Source organism: Barbatula barbatula, assembly GCF_947034865.1.
Source record: "Barbatula barbatula genome assembly, chromosome: 2".
Taxonomy (NCBI): Eukaryota; Metazoa; Chordata; class Actinopteri; order Cypriniformes; family Nemacheilidae; genus Barbatula; species Barbatula barbatula.
In genome coordinates, this window is record NC_136767.1 from 22,715,929 (window position 1) to 22,730,948 (window position 15,020).

At 40.2% G+C, this 15,020-nt stretch overlaps 1 protein-coding gene across 1 annotated transcript; it reads left to right on the forward strand.

The window, feature by feature from the left end:
- The first annotated feature begins 198 nt into the window (after nt 1–198).
- Nucleotides 199–14,188, forward strand: stag2a (STAG2 cohesin complex component a). The gene is made up of 34 exons (XM_079451249.1): nt 199–450; nt 1,119–1,202; nt 1,713–1,788; nt 1,912–2,052; nt 2,200–2,296; nt 2,806–2,882; nt 2,996–3,200; nt 4,059–4,210; nt 4,316–4,389; nt 4,561–4,684; nt 4,785–4,883; nt 5,436–5,515; nt 5,598–5,705; nt 8,274–8,382; nt 8,511–8,628; nt 8,731–8,834; nt 9,319–9,411; nt 9,670–9,759; nt 10,070–10,273; nt 10,357–10,427; nt 10,676–10,763; nt 10,850–10,930; nt 10,999–11,091; nt 11,173–11,344; nt 11,442–11,569; nt 11,659–11,760; nt 11,836–11,984; nt 12,121–12,249; nt 12,656–12,858; nt 12,954–13,188; nt 13,266–13,358; nt 13,448–13,574; nt 13,695–13,772; nt 14,016–14,188. Exons 2-34 carry the CDS (start codon nt 1,165–1,167, stop codon nt 14,037–14,039), a joined length of 3,762 nt encoding a protein of 1,253 aa, XP_079307375.1. The 5' UTR covers nt 199–450; nt 1,119–1,164; the 3' UTR covers nt 14,040–14,188.
- Nucleotides 14,189–15,020: the final 832 nt, after the last annotated feature.

The following is a 15,020-nucleotide window of genomic DNA, read 5'->3' on the forward strand; positions in this document are numbered from 1 at the left end:
TTGAAAACTGATCCAAAAAAGAAAAAAGCTGTCAAGTTAGATTGGTGATTTAAATGAACTTATTCACATTATTAATATTTAAATCATTAAAATGGATTATAGTTTACCAGTTGCAAACCTGAATAATACAATTGCTCCAAAATGAGCTATAGAGTCCCATGATGTGTAAGTGTGGGTGTTTGTGTGTACGTGTGTTTTAGTGCGTCGGTCGGTGTATGTGTGTGGAAGCGCAATAAGTGTGATTTAGTTTTTTCTCCGGGCTGTGTTCAAGTAATCCTCACTCCTGTCCGCCCACATCACCAAACTGACCCTTCCAGCTCCGAAACACAACTGAGACACTTCCACCAAGATCATGTTTTGATGGCTTAACCGCGGAGCTCCGGTCCGGTTTTATACGGTTCGGCAGCGACTCTGGGCGGGTTCGATGCTGCTGGACTCTCGCTGAAGAAGGTGAGGGAGGAAATGGCGGCTGCTCTTCATTAATATCTGCGATTTGGGGGGAAAAAATTAAGAGATTTTTTACACAGAGTTCCCTACGATATTCATTTATCAGAGTCGGTCATATGTCAAGACACTTTATTTGTCCATTTTGAGCAGAGGGAATAAACGAAACACTTTAACGTGCTTCAACTAACGATTTTTAAAGTTTAATGCGGTTTTGCGGATAGTTTTAAATTGTTTTGGTGGGTTTGGGGAGGCTTTAACTGTTGGAGGTGCAGGAGGCCCGTTAGCATGTTAGCATGCTAGCCCGTGTTTACGGAAATTAAACGGAACATTAAAAAGCAGACTACGAATGAATCATCTCACTTCAGACGAATGAAGAGATGTGTTTAAGTGTTAAATCGAGTTTGTGTAATGTTTTACAATTAAATGTTGCCTACATAAACGTGTTTGATGTCTAAATGTTTGATATTTATTATTAAAGTCACACATAAACACCCTTTCCAGAGACATATTTTAATGAATGTCACGCAAACACACGCGAATAACCTCATGCAACCTGAAAGATTTATTATTTCAAAACACATGTTGATGTGTTATGGATTATGGTTATTTTATGCTGATGTAGCATGTGTTTTTGTCTCAGTTAACGTCAAGTGATTCTCTGTGTGCGGCAGGTTTGAGACCTTATTAACCCCAGAGAGGACAGAAGATGTTAGGAAAATGATAGCAGCTCAAGACACTAAAGCGGACTTCCACCAGTAAGAACCAGACACACACACAAACACTGACAGTGTATCAAAATGACAACATGCAGCCCATCTAGGGAGTATATTTGAATATCATGGACTAGCATTTATCTAGATCCTGCATGCTTAACACATGCTGGTCTGTGTGTAGGATGAATGCTGGACAAAGGTTGCATGCTTGAATTTTATTTAGGCATGTAGCCTATTGGTTAAGGGATCTGGGTAGCTGAAATGTTGTTGGTTTGAACGTTGTGATGCAAGTCTTTGCTGTGTTTTTAAAGCTCACCTGGTACTAACAGTACCAAAGTCATGGGTTAGATTTCCCCGGAGCACACATACTGATAAATGTACCGTTGAATGCGCTGTAAGTGGCTTTGGATAAAACATTCTGCTTTGTGTATGAATGTAAATCTAATGTAAATGAACATCTGCTCTCTCGGACTTCTGCAAACATTCACATTCTCCTTAAACCGACTGTGTCGCACACACCTTTTTGTCTAAGCACTTCTTTGTGTTGTGCAGGGAAGGACACTCTCAGTTTTCCGACACCGATCTTGAAGATCTTGAGGGTCGGAATGCCAAACCTGCAAAAGGAAAGGTACTTTGAGACATGCACTTAGATCTACACTTGGATCTGATGAAAGTCATTACAGAAATACAGAATTATTTTTGAAATGGTATTTTATGACATGTTCCCTTCTTGTTTCTTTCGTCTTGGTAGAGGGGGAAGAAAACCCCAATTCAAAAGACAAAGGCATCAGAGCTGAGAGGTCAGGGTCGAGTGAATGGCCACCATCAGGAGAACGGAATGGAGAATCTCAGTTTGTTTGAGATTGTCAAATTGGGCAAGAGTGCCACCCAGGTACACACATACACAAGCCATTTCTCATTCAGATACTTTCCATCTCCAAAGTGAACAAGTTCTCGATTTCAGATCTGTTTTCTGTGTTTGCTGTGTGATAGAAGGTTTTCCTGAGATAGCGCTTGTATTTATTTTGTTAATTTGCAGTCTGTTGTTGATGACTGGATCGAGTCCTATAAAATGGACAGAGACACTGCACTGCTGGAACTCATCAACTTTTTCATCCACTGCTCTGGCTGTAAAGGTGTGTTCTCTATAAAATTTTACATTTTATTGTGCTGTTCAGTATGTGTGAGTGTTTTACAGTTGGCATGAAATGAAACTTAGATTGTTTTTTTCCCCGTCGTGTATATCTGAGTGAAACTGCTTCTGAAATTCGTAAGGCAGGATTTTATTTGGTCAATTTGGAACAGATTGGATCTTTGGAAATTGGGCGTTGCTAACAATTTTTTTTTAGCAACAGGTTGAAGAAAGAGTGTTGTAGTAATTAGCCCACTCCCCAGGGGTTAACGTTTTAAATGTAAGATTATTGGTGTACGTATATTAATAAATAATGAAGTGGACAAATAATTCATTTATGAACAACACTTCAATATTCCATAATAATAGTAATAATGGTCAGTTTTGATTTCATGGTGACTTTAACTTTGCGTGAACTGTGTTGTGCATTTTTTAGAAACATTTAGAGACCGGTATGACTGTTATATCCCCATCACTTTTAGAAACTTCTGAGTTCCCTTTTTGCTTTTTTAGGTGCGGTAAGCTCAGAGATGTTCAGCCATATGCAGAATTCTGAGATCATCAGGAAAATGACAGAGGAGTTTGATGAGGTTTGTTAATGCCATGGGAAGTGTTTATAATATGAATAATGTCTGGGACAAAGGAAGTTATATGCTGAAACAAGTATCGAGATGTAAATTGGTGTGTGTATGTATGTATTCAGGACAGCGGAGATTACCCGCTGGCGATGGCAGGTCCGCTGTGGAAAAAGTTTAAACAGAACTTGTGTGAGTTCATCATGGTTCTGGTCCGACAGTGCCAGTACAGCATCATCTATGACGAATATATGATGGACACTCTCATTTCGCTCCTCACCGGCCTGTCGGACTCGCAGGTCAGAGCATTTAGACACACCAGCACCCTTGCAGGTTGGTGACCTTTCACTTATGTATGTGCCCAGTTTGCAAATTTATTTGGTTACTAGTTTGACCTACTAATAATTTCTTTATGCATGAACTAGATGGCCTACTATTTAAATTGCATGTTATAAAACTGTGTACACTCATTATAAAATATAACTAGACAACACAAAGAATACCACTTGCATACTTTTAAAGGAATAGTTCACCCAGTTTTTCGAAATTGAGATATTTACATCACCTGAAAGTTGAATAAATAAGCTTTCCACTGATGTTTTTTAAGGATCGGGCAATATTTGTCCGAGATACAACCATATAAAACCTTTGAAGTTGTTCATCAGAGATGCTGTAGCAGGCCGTTGCTTAGAAGAAACAGCGTTGTTTTAATGCGTTCTATTGGTTTTAAGCTGTAATGATGTTGTGGAGAGTAGATGAACCCAAATGCTTTACATAGATACCAAACTTGAGTGGGTAATTCCCAAAGAGCGGCCAGCAGAAGTTTGTAGGCATGTTTCTGGCCATTTTTGTTAGCAATCTTGCTGCATCCACTCACAAAAATTTCAACCGTAGATTTTTACGGTTGAAAATCTACAAAATATCTTCATGGAATGTGATCTCTATTTTATATCCTATGGATCTTTGGCATAAAATAAATATTGATAATTTGTATCCATATAATATTTTGTTGGCCATTGCCACCAATATTCCTGTGCTATTTAAGACTGGTTTTGTGGTCCAGGGTCACAAATTACTATGGTCAATGGGGACCATTTTAAACTATTGCTTTAATTGAAGTGTTTATTGTTCTAAAATACATATGTAGAATTTATATTATTCATTAATAGTGAATATCTTTTACATTCTCAGCTATGAAACTGATGACCGCTTTAGTGAATGTTGCTCTGAATTTGAGCATCAACATGGACAACACACAGCGACAATATGAGACGGAACGCAATAAGAGCATTGGCAAGCGAGCTAACGAACGCTTAGAGCTTCTGCTGCAGAAACGGAAAGAGGTAATACATGTTTACAAACACTTTTTAACAACTTGCCCCAATGCAGTTGTTTGTGCAGTATTAAGTGTGTACATGATTTACACGTTTCATCGGCTGTGATTTTAGCTCCAGGAGAACCAGGATGAGATTGAGAACATGATGAATGCCATTTTTAAAGGTGTTTTCATCCACAGATACAGGTGAGCAAACATCACCGAACTAAAGATGAATTCAACTCAACTCCTAATAAAGGTTTTAAAACAATCACTTCTTTGATGTTTTTTTTAAGGCTGCAATCTTAAAAATGTCACTGTATGTTATGGAGTGTAGTGTATATGCATCATTTCTAAGATGAAATTCGTTTGCGTCAGGGATGTAATAGCTGAGATTAGGGTGGTCTGCATTGAGGAGATTGGAATGTGGATGAAGTTGTACAGTGACGCATTTCTCAACGACAGTTATCTGAAATACGTGGGCTGGACCATGTACGATAAGGTGAAAAACATTGACACAGATTACTTATACTGATCAACACAAAAGAAATAACATTCTGATATGAGCAACATTCAATTGTTTTTCAAATCTTTTTCTCCAGCAAGGTGAGGTTCGTCTGAAGTGTCTAACAGCTCTTCAGGGTTTATATTATAGCAGAGAACTTAACTCCAGACTGGAACTCTTCACCAGCCGCTTCAAGGTGAGGTTTTCATCTGTATGCTTTATTTGGTAAAACCGTCTTTGACCATAACTGAGACTCTTTTTTGAAACGGTGCTCTTGGTGTGACCTTTGCTAACACGTGTCTGTGAACTTCACAAGTCTATTGGGTGTCCTGTTTGTCATTTTGATTCATTATTAACCCCCCCTTAGCGGCTGCTGTACGCCCTCAGTGTGCCCTGTGCTGGTCATGCGCTTGTGTGAACTTCAAAGGCTTTGGTACAGGGTCAAGCATGCCTGTTTCATTTTAAAACTGACATCTGGCCTAATATTTTAACCATTTGAACACATTTTGTGCACACACATTTTAAAGGACCTTAACACATTATAGGAATCAGAACGTATTCGATTTTTAATATACAGCTACTACATGTGGAGGGGGTTTCTGATCCAATGATATTTGATTATGGCTGGGGCTACCCAGGACACTGACATAAACAGAAACCAAGTAAGGGTTGGGTACTAATACAGGTTTGGACATAATGTTACTTGTGCAAAAAGGTTCTTACTGACTCTTCTACACTTTTTCTGTAGGATCGTATTGTGTCAATGACTCTGGATAAGGAGTGTGATGTTGCTGTTCAGGCCATTAAGCTGCTGACACTGGTTCTTCAGTGGGTTCAATATTTATAGTCTTATTTTGGTGTCGCCCTTACCTTAGAAATGTCCATTTACCCATTTGCTGTGTGTGCACAGGAGTAGTGAGGAGATCTTAACAGCCGAAGATTGTGAAAGTGTCTATCACCTGGTTTACTCTGCCCACCGACCTGTCGCAGTGGCAGCAGGGGAGTTTCTCTACAAAAAGTAAGTATTATGAAATCATACATTTACATTTACGCTTTTATCCAAAGTGACTTACAGAGAGTTAATGGAGCAATAAGCGATAATCATACAGGAGCAATAATACGACAGGTGCTAATACAAAGTTACTAGTTTCAACAAAAGCCAGACAAATACCTGTTGAGAGAAGGAGAGAGGGTTAGTGCTTTTTTTTCATTTGTCTGTCAAGTATTCACAGAACAGATGGGTTTTAAGTAGTTTTATTTTTATTTTGTGAGAGATGTTGTTGACCGGACCGAGTTAGGAAGAATGTTCCACCAGGAAGGAGTTGTGAAGGAGAATGAGTGGGAAAGCGATTTACTGCCCCTTTGAGAAGGAAATATAAGACGCCGCTGGTTCGCTGAACGCAGGGTTCTTGATGGGGTGTAGGAGTGTAGAAGGGTGCAGATCCAGTGATAGTCCTGTAGGCAAGTATTACTGACTTCGATCTGATACAGGCTTCAACCGGTAGCCAGTGGACTGAGATGAAAAGGGGTGTCACATGAGCCCTTTTGGGGTGTTGGAAGACAAGACATGCTGCTGCCTTTTGTCCAGCTGTAGTGGTTTCATAGGCTTTGCAGGAAGACCAGCAAGGAGAGCATTGCAGTAGCTCAACCTTGGGATCACCAGGGCCTGGACAAGGAGTTGTGCCGCATGCTCAGTGAGATTTTCTAATGTTGAATAAGATATATCGGTATGACCGCGTTGTCATTGCAATGTGATCATTGAAGGACAGCTTTTCATCAAATATGATTCCGAGGTTCCGAGTGATTGTGGTATTGCCAAGTTGGATGGGGAGATTGTGTTAAGGGTTAATTTTCCTAACCGAGAATGGACACTCGTTATCCGAACATTAACCGTTAACTGCAAAGATGTTAATAATAAATTGGAATGAAATAAAAATACACGCTGCGTCTCATTTCTAAGGCGACCTTTCTAAGGACGTGTTTGTCCTCTGCATACGCCTTTGCATGCTACATCTGGAGGACGCAGACTTGGAAATGAGACACAGCTACAGTTAACGAGGGTCTGTGACACATCAAAAATGCAAACATTTTTTCACAGTTTAATTTGAAAATGCAAACAGCAGCATAACGAATAGATGAACAACAGCACCTGCATTCACATATTTTCAAATTTTCACAAACAAATGCTGCATTTTGGACAACGGAGAAAAACTCAAATAATATAAATCCAAAGCACAAAATAAACGGGCAAGAAAATAACTTAAATAATTAACAAATTATGACAAAACGAAATGCAGAAGAACCAGCACAGTTAATTTCCGTCAGAATTTTTTTACATCACATAAAAATAGAAGTCCTACCTCAATCCCAAACTTGGAGTTACTATTTAATAAAGTAGCATGTTTCTTATAAATTGTTAAAAGGATCTTATAAATTGAAACGATCTGCAATTTTTAAAAGGAAAGAAAAGTTTATATGCTTAATAAACAGAAATGCTTTGTTATGGTCAACATTTTTACCATCGGTTAATGGTTAAATGGTCAATATGAGCATCCCTAATAATACCAGAAGCCGGAAATACTTGTAGTTCTGTATTGGCAGGGTACAGCTGGAGGTGATGGTCTTTCATCCGAGCTGAGATGTCTTCTAGGCAGGCTGTAATGCGAGCTGTTACAGTGGTATCATCAGGGTGAAATGAGATGTAAATCTGGGTGTCGTCAGCATAACAGTGATAGGAGAAGCCGTGTGCCGTATGATTGGTCCCAAGCATGTTTTGTAGATGGAAAAAAAGCAGCGGTCCAAGCATCAATCCCTGAGGGACCCCATTGATCATGTGATGGGCAGTGGACAGCCTGCCCCTCCATGACACGTTGAAGGATCTGCCGTAGAGGTAGAATTTGAACCAGTGGAGAGGAGTACCTGAGATTCCTAAAGATAGCAGGGTTGACGGCAGTATCTGGTGGTTGACAGTGTTGAACGCTGCAGATGAGTCTAGAAGAATCAGGACCAAGGATTTAGACTGTGAGAGATAGCAGTGCAGTCTCAGTGGAGTGGTTTGTTTTGAAGCCAGACTGCTTGTCATCCAGTAGTTTTTTCTGGGATAGGTAGGAAGATACCTGGTTGAAAACTGCCCATTCATGTCTTCTTCCATTTACTGGGGGATAGAGACTGGTCTGTAACTGTGGGTAGTAGAGGGGTCAAATGTGGTTTTCTTTAGTAGGGGCGTGACCTGGGCCTATTTGAATGTGCTAACATGTGGAATGTGGAAAGGTGCCGGTGAGCAGGGAGGTGTTGACGATGTGTGTGCTGGATATGGCCTGGAAGAGATGCGAGGGGATCGGGTAAAGGGGACAGGGGGTGGGGTGGCTGGATAGAAGTCTGGCGACTTCAGTGTCAGTTAGTGGGGCAAGATAGTAACTGTATGTAGCTTTTTATTATTTTATTTATTAATCCCTACCTTCAGGGACATACCCTTACCCATAATGCACCTGAAACTCTATCTGAAAGATTCACCATGAGTAATGTCACCATGTACCCGCTTGGTCGCATGCAACGCTCTTAAGACTTTGTGTGTGCTTGTTTCCAGGTTATTCAGTCATCACGGTCCAGATGATGAAGGGCGGCCCAGGAGAGGCAGACAGTGTTTGAATGCCAACCTCATCAGAACAACTGTTTTGTTCTTTCTGGAGAGTGAGGTGTGCTTGATGTGCTTAGCTTGTAATGTTTTTGACCTTCCTGATTTCAACCCTGGTTCATTTTATTCTATAAGCGGTAGTGTTATCATTATCATTCTATGATATTAGCGTGTATTTCTGTGTTATAGCTTCATGAACATGGCGCCTACTTGGTGGACAGCTTGTGGGACTGTGCATCAGAGCTTCTGAAGGACTGGGAGAGTATGATCAGTCTGCTTCTGGATGAGCCGTACCCTGGGGAAGAAGGTACAGGAATATCAAGCATATACACACTTTCATCTGACATCCAAGAGTTTATGTGTCTTTGTTGAAGAGAGAAAACATGATGTGTGTGTGTATGTGTTTCAGCACTAACAGATGCTCAGGAAGCTGCTCTTGTTGAGATAATGCTCTGTGCTGTCAGACAGACGTGCGAGTGTCACCCACCTATCGGACGCAGCTCTGGTAGAAGGGTAAGACTCATTTACACTTTCATCCAAAAACTTGAACACTTGGAGTTTGCATGCGGGTTCCTGATTGCTGAGTCTTTAAAATGCTCAGGTCATATAATATCTATATCTTTCATTTTTAAGTCATTGTGAATTGAAATCGATACAGATTATCAAAAAAGTATAACTAGTTCAATTTATTAAAGGTTCTGGTCACATAAGATGCTGTTAGAAAAATAGTCTCACCACATACTTTGAACAGTTTATATGCAATAAACCATCATTGATGTATACTTATAGAATACACAGTCTCTGTTTTCCATTCCCAAACAGAATCATCCATACACCCACACATGTATTTTGTTTACTTCCATTATGACGTGTTCAGTGGGTGTGTTTTGGTGTAGTGTGTGTACTGGTCTGTAAACAGTGTTTATTTAGTATGTGTTTTATGTCGAGTGTATGCTTTGGGCAGTTTGTATCCAATGCGTGTTCTGTAATGGTGCAGGTTCTGACAGCAAAAGAAAAAAAAACCCAATTGGATGATCGGACAAAGATCACAGAAACATTTGCGGTGGCTTTGCCTCTATTACTGGCTAAAGTAAGTCATTCTCAGCACTGACAGACTCTTTGTAATATATCAGTAGATATAAGTAAGTTCGGATGTATTATAAACCCACAACAAGTTTATGAGGGATAATTGAGGGAAAATTTGATTTTGGCCCTTAATGCACTATGCACATCCACACAGTTCCCTGCGTAAGAATATGAATATAAATGCCATATAAATACAAAACCTGTGTAGTCACATGGTGATGTTTGGTATCGGAATGGACTTCTTCCCCTTTTTCTTTTTCAGTATTCAGTGGACCCAGAGAAGGTCACAAATCTGCTGCAGTTTCCTCAGTATTTTGATTTGGAGATCTATACAACTGGCCGGTTAGAAAAGGTAATAATGAACACAATCACACAAAAGTTTTAACATTAACAGTATTAAACTGGTAATTTTGTCATATTGTGCTAAATGTACCACCTTAGTATTGAATAATGTAAAATAACATTTGTGGCTTGATGAAATTATGGCTAAATAGTTAGGAAATCTATTAGCAGCAGTGAATCCTGCAATTTTACAATGATGTAAGAATATAAATGGTTTGTTATCTTACTGTTATTAACGTGTCATCGAGCAAAACGAGGAAGTTATTGGTTGTAATCTTGTTGTTTTTATGCGTGTTATAAAAACTGCTTATGTTCTGCAGCATCTGGATGCATTGCTCCGTCAAGTCCGTGACGTTGTGGAGAAGCACACTGAAACAGACGTGTTGGAGGCTTGTTCCATGACGTTCCACGCACTGTGCAATGACGAATTTACTATCTATAATCGTGTAGACATCGTCCGCAGCCAGATGATCGATGAACAGATTGACAAGTTCCACCGCTTGCTGGAGGATTTCCTGCAGGAGGTATGTGTGTGTGGTGTTTCGTATGATTATCTTTCCATGTCTTTTGGTGTGGAAAAAAGTTTGGACTGTTTTGTGTCTTTCAGGGGGAGGAGCCTGATGAAGATGACGCCTATCGGGTTTTGTCGACGCTTAAGAGAATCACAGCCTTCCACAAGTAAGAACATACACGCACACGGTAGTTTAATTTTATCAGAATGGTTTGCCTTTTTTGAGTAAAATTTATTTCGATTTTTCCATTCAATTTTAATATGAGTTTCAGAAATCTGTACACACAGACACCCACTATGGCTGCCTCAAAAACCTGTTTATTGTTCACATAGACCATGAAGAAGTGTTTGTAAGTTTCTCTCTTCGATTAGCAGTGGTTCTTTCATCATCACTTTGTATATGTGCTTTCTGCAGTGCACATGACCTCACTAAATGGGACCTTTTCACCAGCAACTACAAGCTATTGAACGCTGGTCTGCAAAATGGGGACATGCCTGAGCAGGTGCTGACCTCTTACCTCTTCACTTTAGGTTTTCTTTGTTTTCTTATTTGAACAGTACATTTAATTTTTTTGTTTCGTGTTTATAGATTGTGGCCCACGCACTCCAGTGCACTCACTATGTCATACTCTGGCACTTGGCTAAAGTCTCAGAGGGCACCACTAATAAGGTACAACGCACACAAACAGAAACCCAGGTCATTATGTTTATGAGTTGCTAACCCATGTCCCGTTTCAGGATCATCTTGTGCTCTTGCGGAGGCAGGTGAGAGCGTTCTGTCTGATGTGTCAGAGTTATCTAAACAGCATCAGCACTGCTGTAAAAGAACAGGCAAGGCCATAGACCGCACCTCTTAAGTCGTCCCCAAAAACAGAGCATTCAGGGAAACCTAACTTTGTGCATGTGTTGCAGGCCTTCACCATTCTTTGTGATGCCCTCCTGATCTTCAGTTACCAGATTGTGTCGTCTGGACGGGAGAATTTAGAGCCACTGGTGTTCAGTCCAGACGCATCCTTACAGAATGAACTTATCAACTTTATCCTTGATCGTGTGTTTGTTGAACAGGATGAGGACAGCAGCACAGGTTAACGACACCGCCACATATAGAAGAGATACATCAAAGACATTAATCTGACCATAAGTGATTTTTACATAAGAAAGTTTTTGGGTGTGTGTTGCAGATGACGAGGCCAGCAAGATCGAAGCACTCCACAGACGCAGGAATTTACTTGCTGCCTTTTGTAAGTTGATCATCTACAACGTGGTGGAGATGAAGATAGCAGCAGATGTCTTCAAACAGTACATGAGAGTAAGTTTTACTCCATCACTTTAACTCTTTTTGCATTTGCCATTTGAACCTTTCCTCTATTCTCTTTCTCTTGCTGTGTCTTTGGTCAGTACTATAATGATTATGGTGACATCATTAAGGAGACCATGAGTAAAGCACGTCAGATTGACAAGATTCAGTGTGCCAAGACTCTGATCCTCAGTCTGCAGCAGGTAAGACAACGCTTCTCTTCTTAAACAGACAGGCTCTACCAGTAACAAGCTATAGCGGAAGTGTTTGTGTTTCAGCTGTTTAATGAGATGCTGAGTGATCTGGGCTGTAACTTTGATCGCTCCACATCTGCATTCTGTGGGATTAAAGAACTGGCCCGACGCTTCTCACTCACATTTGGACTCGATCAGCTCAAAACCAGAGAGGCCATCGCCATGCTTCATAAGTAAGAACATAAATGCATTCGGCATTGGTCGTGGAAAACCTGAAAACCTCAGGGAATAGGAAATTATAAAGCAATGTAGATTGACCTAGTTTATCTGAAGACAGTTTAAGAGTCTGAATTGTGTTTGTTGTTTCAGGGATGGGATAGAGTTTGCTTTTAAAGAGCGAAGTCCACAGGGGGAGGGTGGTCCTCCTCTCAACCTTGCATTCCTTGACATCCTCAGTGAGTTTTCATCCAAACTACTGCGTCAGGACAAGAAGACTGTGTAAGACACACACACTGATCAATGTTTTTTTATAAATAACGTGTCCCCAGTAGTGTAAGGTTATATTTGCCCTCTAAAGGCGGGCATACACCATGCAAAACAATGGTACTGAGATATTTTCAGATGTGTCAAGGCAAGTTATTTTCAGTTAAGACAGCTTAAACATTAATTTTAGTCTGGGGCTTTACTTCTGCCTTGTCTGTGAAACCGGGCCTATTTTGCTCATGTCAAATATTCGTTTGAAATCAAATCTCCAAAATTGTCAACATCAGTTATGTCCTTTATAATTAAAGTTAAACATCAAATATGAAGGTAACTTGGCATGTCATTTTTTGTCCTGTTGGTAGTCCTGGTTCATTTCTGACCCAGCCCTGCACCCTCTCCCTGTCTCTCTGACCCCTGTCAGGCACCTGTATCTGGAGCGCTTCATGACATTTCAAATGGCCCTACAGAGGGACGACTGCTGGTTGCCTCTCATCTCCTACCGGAATTCTCTGCAGATGGGCACAGACGATGACACGCTGTCTGTCATTAGTGGCATGAGCAGAAGCTCCACCCGCAGTCGCAAGAGCAGATCAACTAATGCCAGCAAGAGGAAGCTGCCTGAAGGTGCTTGCATGTTAAGTTGTACATTTTATAATTTCGATAAATAATTGTCTGTAGGGTCTGAACTTGCGGTCCCTCTTTGTTTGACTGTCCCTCAGATGAGAGCAGCTGTAGCAGTAGTGATGTTAGCGCGTGGGTAGGACGCATACAGGCGGCCCCGCACACGCCTATGATGATGTCGTCACCCCACATCGTCTCCACGGTCTTGCGGGAGCCGAAGAAGCCCCGCCCCGAGCAGGGTTACATGGGAGTTTACAGCATGAGCAACGAAGCGCAACAGCAGCCTCTGCAGCAGCAGAATCTACAGCAGCCGCAGCAGCACATGGACTACAAGTAAACACACATGTGCATAGTTTTTCTAACACGCATGAACTTTGACGAAGAGACCTAAGATGTGTTGGGGTTTTTAGTTCTCAGGTTGCGTGGATGATGGCCCAAAAGCAGCAGCAGGACAGGGCTAATCTGCAGTATGGCAAGATGAGGGGCCACACACAGCACACCATGTGAGATTTTGTATTTACTCTCAACACGCACAGTAAAAGGCATCCTCACAGGTATAATTACATTATATTGTACTGTTCTTGTTTGTCAGTCGCCGGGGCAGCGGGTTGATGGAGGATGATGAGGAACCTATTGTTGAAGATGTGATGATGTCATCAGAGGAGCGACTAGATGACCTTAATGAGGGCATGGACTTTGACACCATGGACATCGATCTGGTAAGAACAATCTGGGCATTAACAATTGAGTGAGCATTAATCGTTCATGCCAAGCCAGGGTGGAGGAAACAGGAAACACTGTCATGTAACATCCTCTTCCACAATTTTCTCCCTTTTAAGCCTCCATCCAAAAATCGCAGGGAGAGATCAGAGCTGAAACCAGACTACTTTGACCCTTCCTCCATCATGGATGACTCCGTAAGCATTCATTTATCCATTTATTTACTCATTGTTTAACCACTGCTAATGCATCATTGTTGGTATTGTTTGCACTTATGCGATTTGAATGCACCCCACCGTTAATATGATCCTTTGGTGCATAAAGTCCTATACTGTTTAAGCTGCGAAAGTAAATGAGTAATAAATAATGTGGAAATAAACACAACTTTCCCACCTTCATTACCGATTTGATAAAAGTTAATCATGTGTTTTGTTTAACAGGTTCTCAATGTCTCTATGTTCTGAGCTGTGGGAATCAGAACCACAATGACATCACTAAAACGTTTCTCCTCTTGTGATTTCACCCCATGGACATAATGATGCTGTGTATCTTACGCTCCTGAAAACACACCATTGCTTTCCAACTGTACATATGAGAACAGACAACGTTTTAGAGCACGACTCATGTATTCATGATCTTTTGTAATGGACGTTTAAAATAGCTGTTTTTTCGTAAATCCTTGAGGAGTTTTGAATTTTAGGCGATTTTGTAAAGACAATCAGTTGTAAATTGACTTTATAATGAGGTGATTTAAATCTAAATTTATATCTTTCCTTAAAAGGTTTAGACTTGCAGTGTCTTTGGCTGTTTTTTTCAGTATTTCTCTGTCTTGTTTTTTTTATATTTGTTTTGGATTCCCTGAAGTAGGTTAAATCTTACATTGTGGTGATATTCCTCACTTCTGTTTTGTGTGATGACTCATTTAGTTTTTTCTATTGGTTCTCTGTACTCAAAGCGCTTTTGCTGATTGGGTACAATTTCAATAGTCTGCCCCTTACTTGGATAACTCAGTTTCATTAATTTTTGGTATGATGTCTTTTTATTTCAGCTTTAATTTCCGATTCATTTCTTTATAAAGAATTATTTTTAGAGATAAGCTCTTTCTGCGGAATATCCCTAATTTACTTATTTTTTAAGATTAGAGTTAGCTATTATAATATATTGTTATATCTCTCTAAAATATATATATATATATATATATATATAAAATGAATTATATATAAATATGTATTGATTTGTTTTACACAACATGTGTAATGTAATGTGAATCGTTACTGATTTTATATTTAACTTAATGTTTTTATGTTTGGTATCCAACCTACTGTTTCACTTACGCTAGATCTGTCCTGAGAGAATCACTGAAGTTGTAATTTGGAAAGCTCCACTGTGAATGATTCTTTGATCTTTACCCTTTGTGTAATTCATTGACGTTTGGATTCAGGGTG

Bases quoted from the DNA above. Each gene is read 5' to 3' on its own strand.
- stag2a (XM_079451249.1), top strand. From the start codon at position 1,165: ATGATAGCAGCTCAAGACACTAAAGCGGACTTCCACCA. The intron at 5,516-5,597 runs GTGGGTTCAATA...GTGTGTGCACAG, and splicing joins CTGCTGACACTGGTTCTTCA to GAGTAGTGAGGAGATCTTAA. The intron at 9,760-10,069 runs GTAATAATGAAC...TATGTTCTGCAG, and splicing joins CAACTGGCCGGTTAGAAAAG to CATCTGGATGCATTGCTCCG.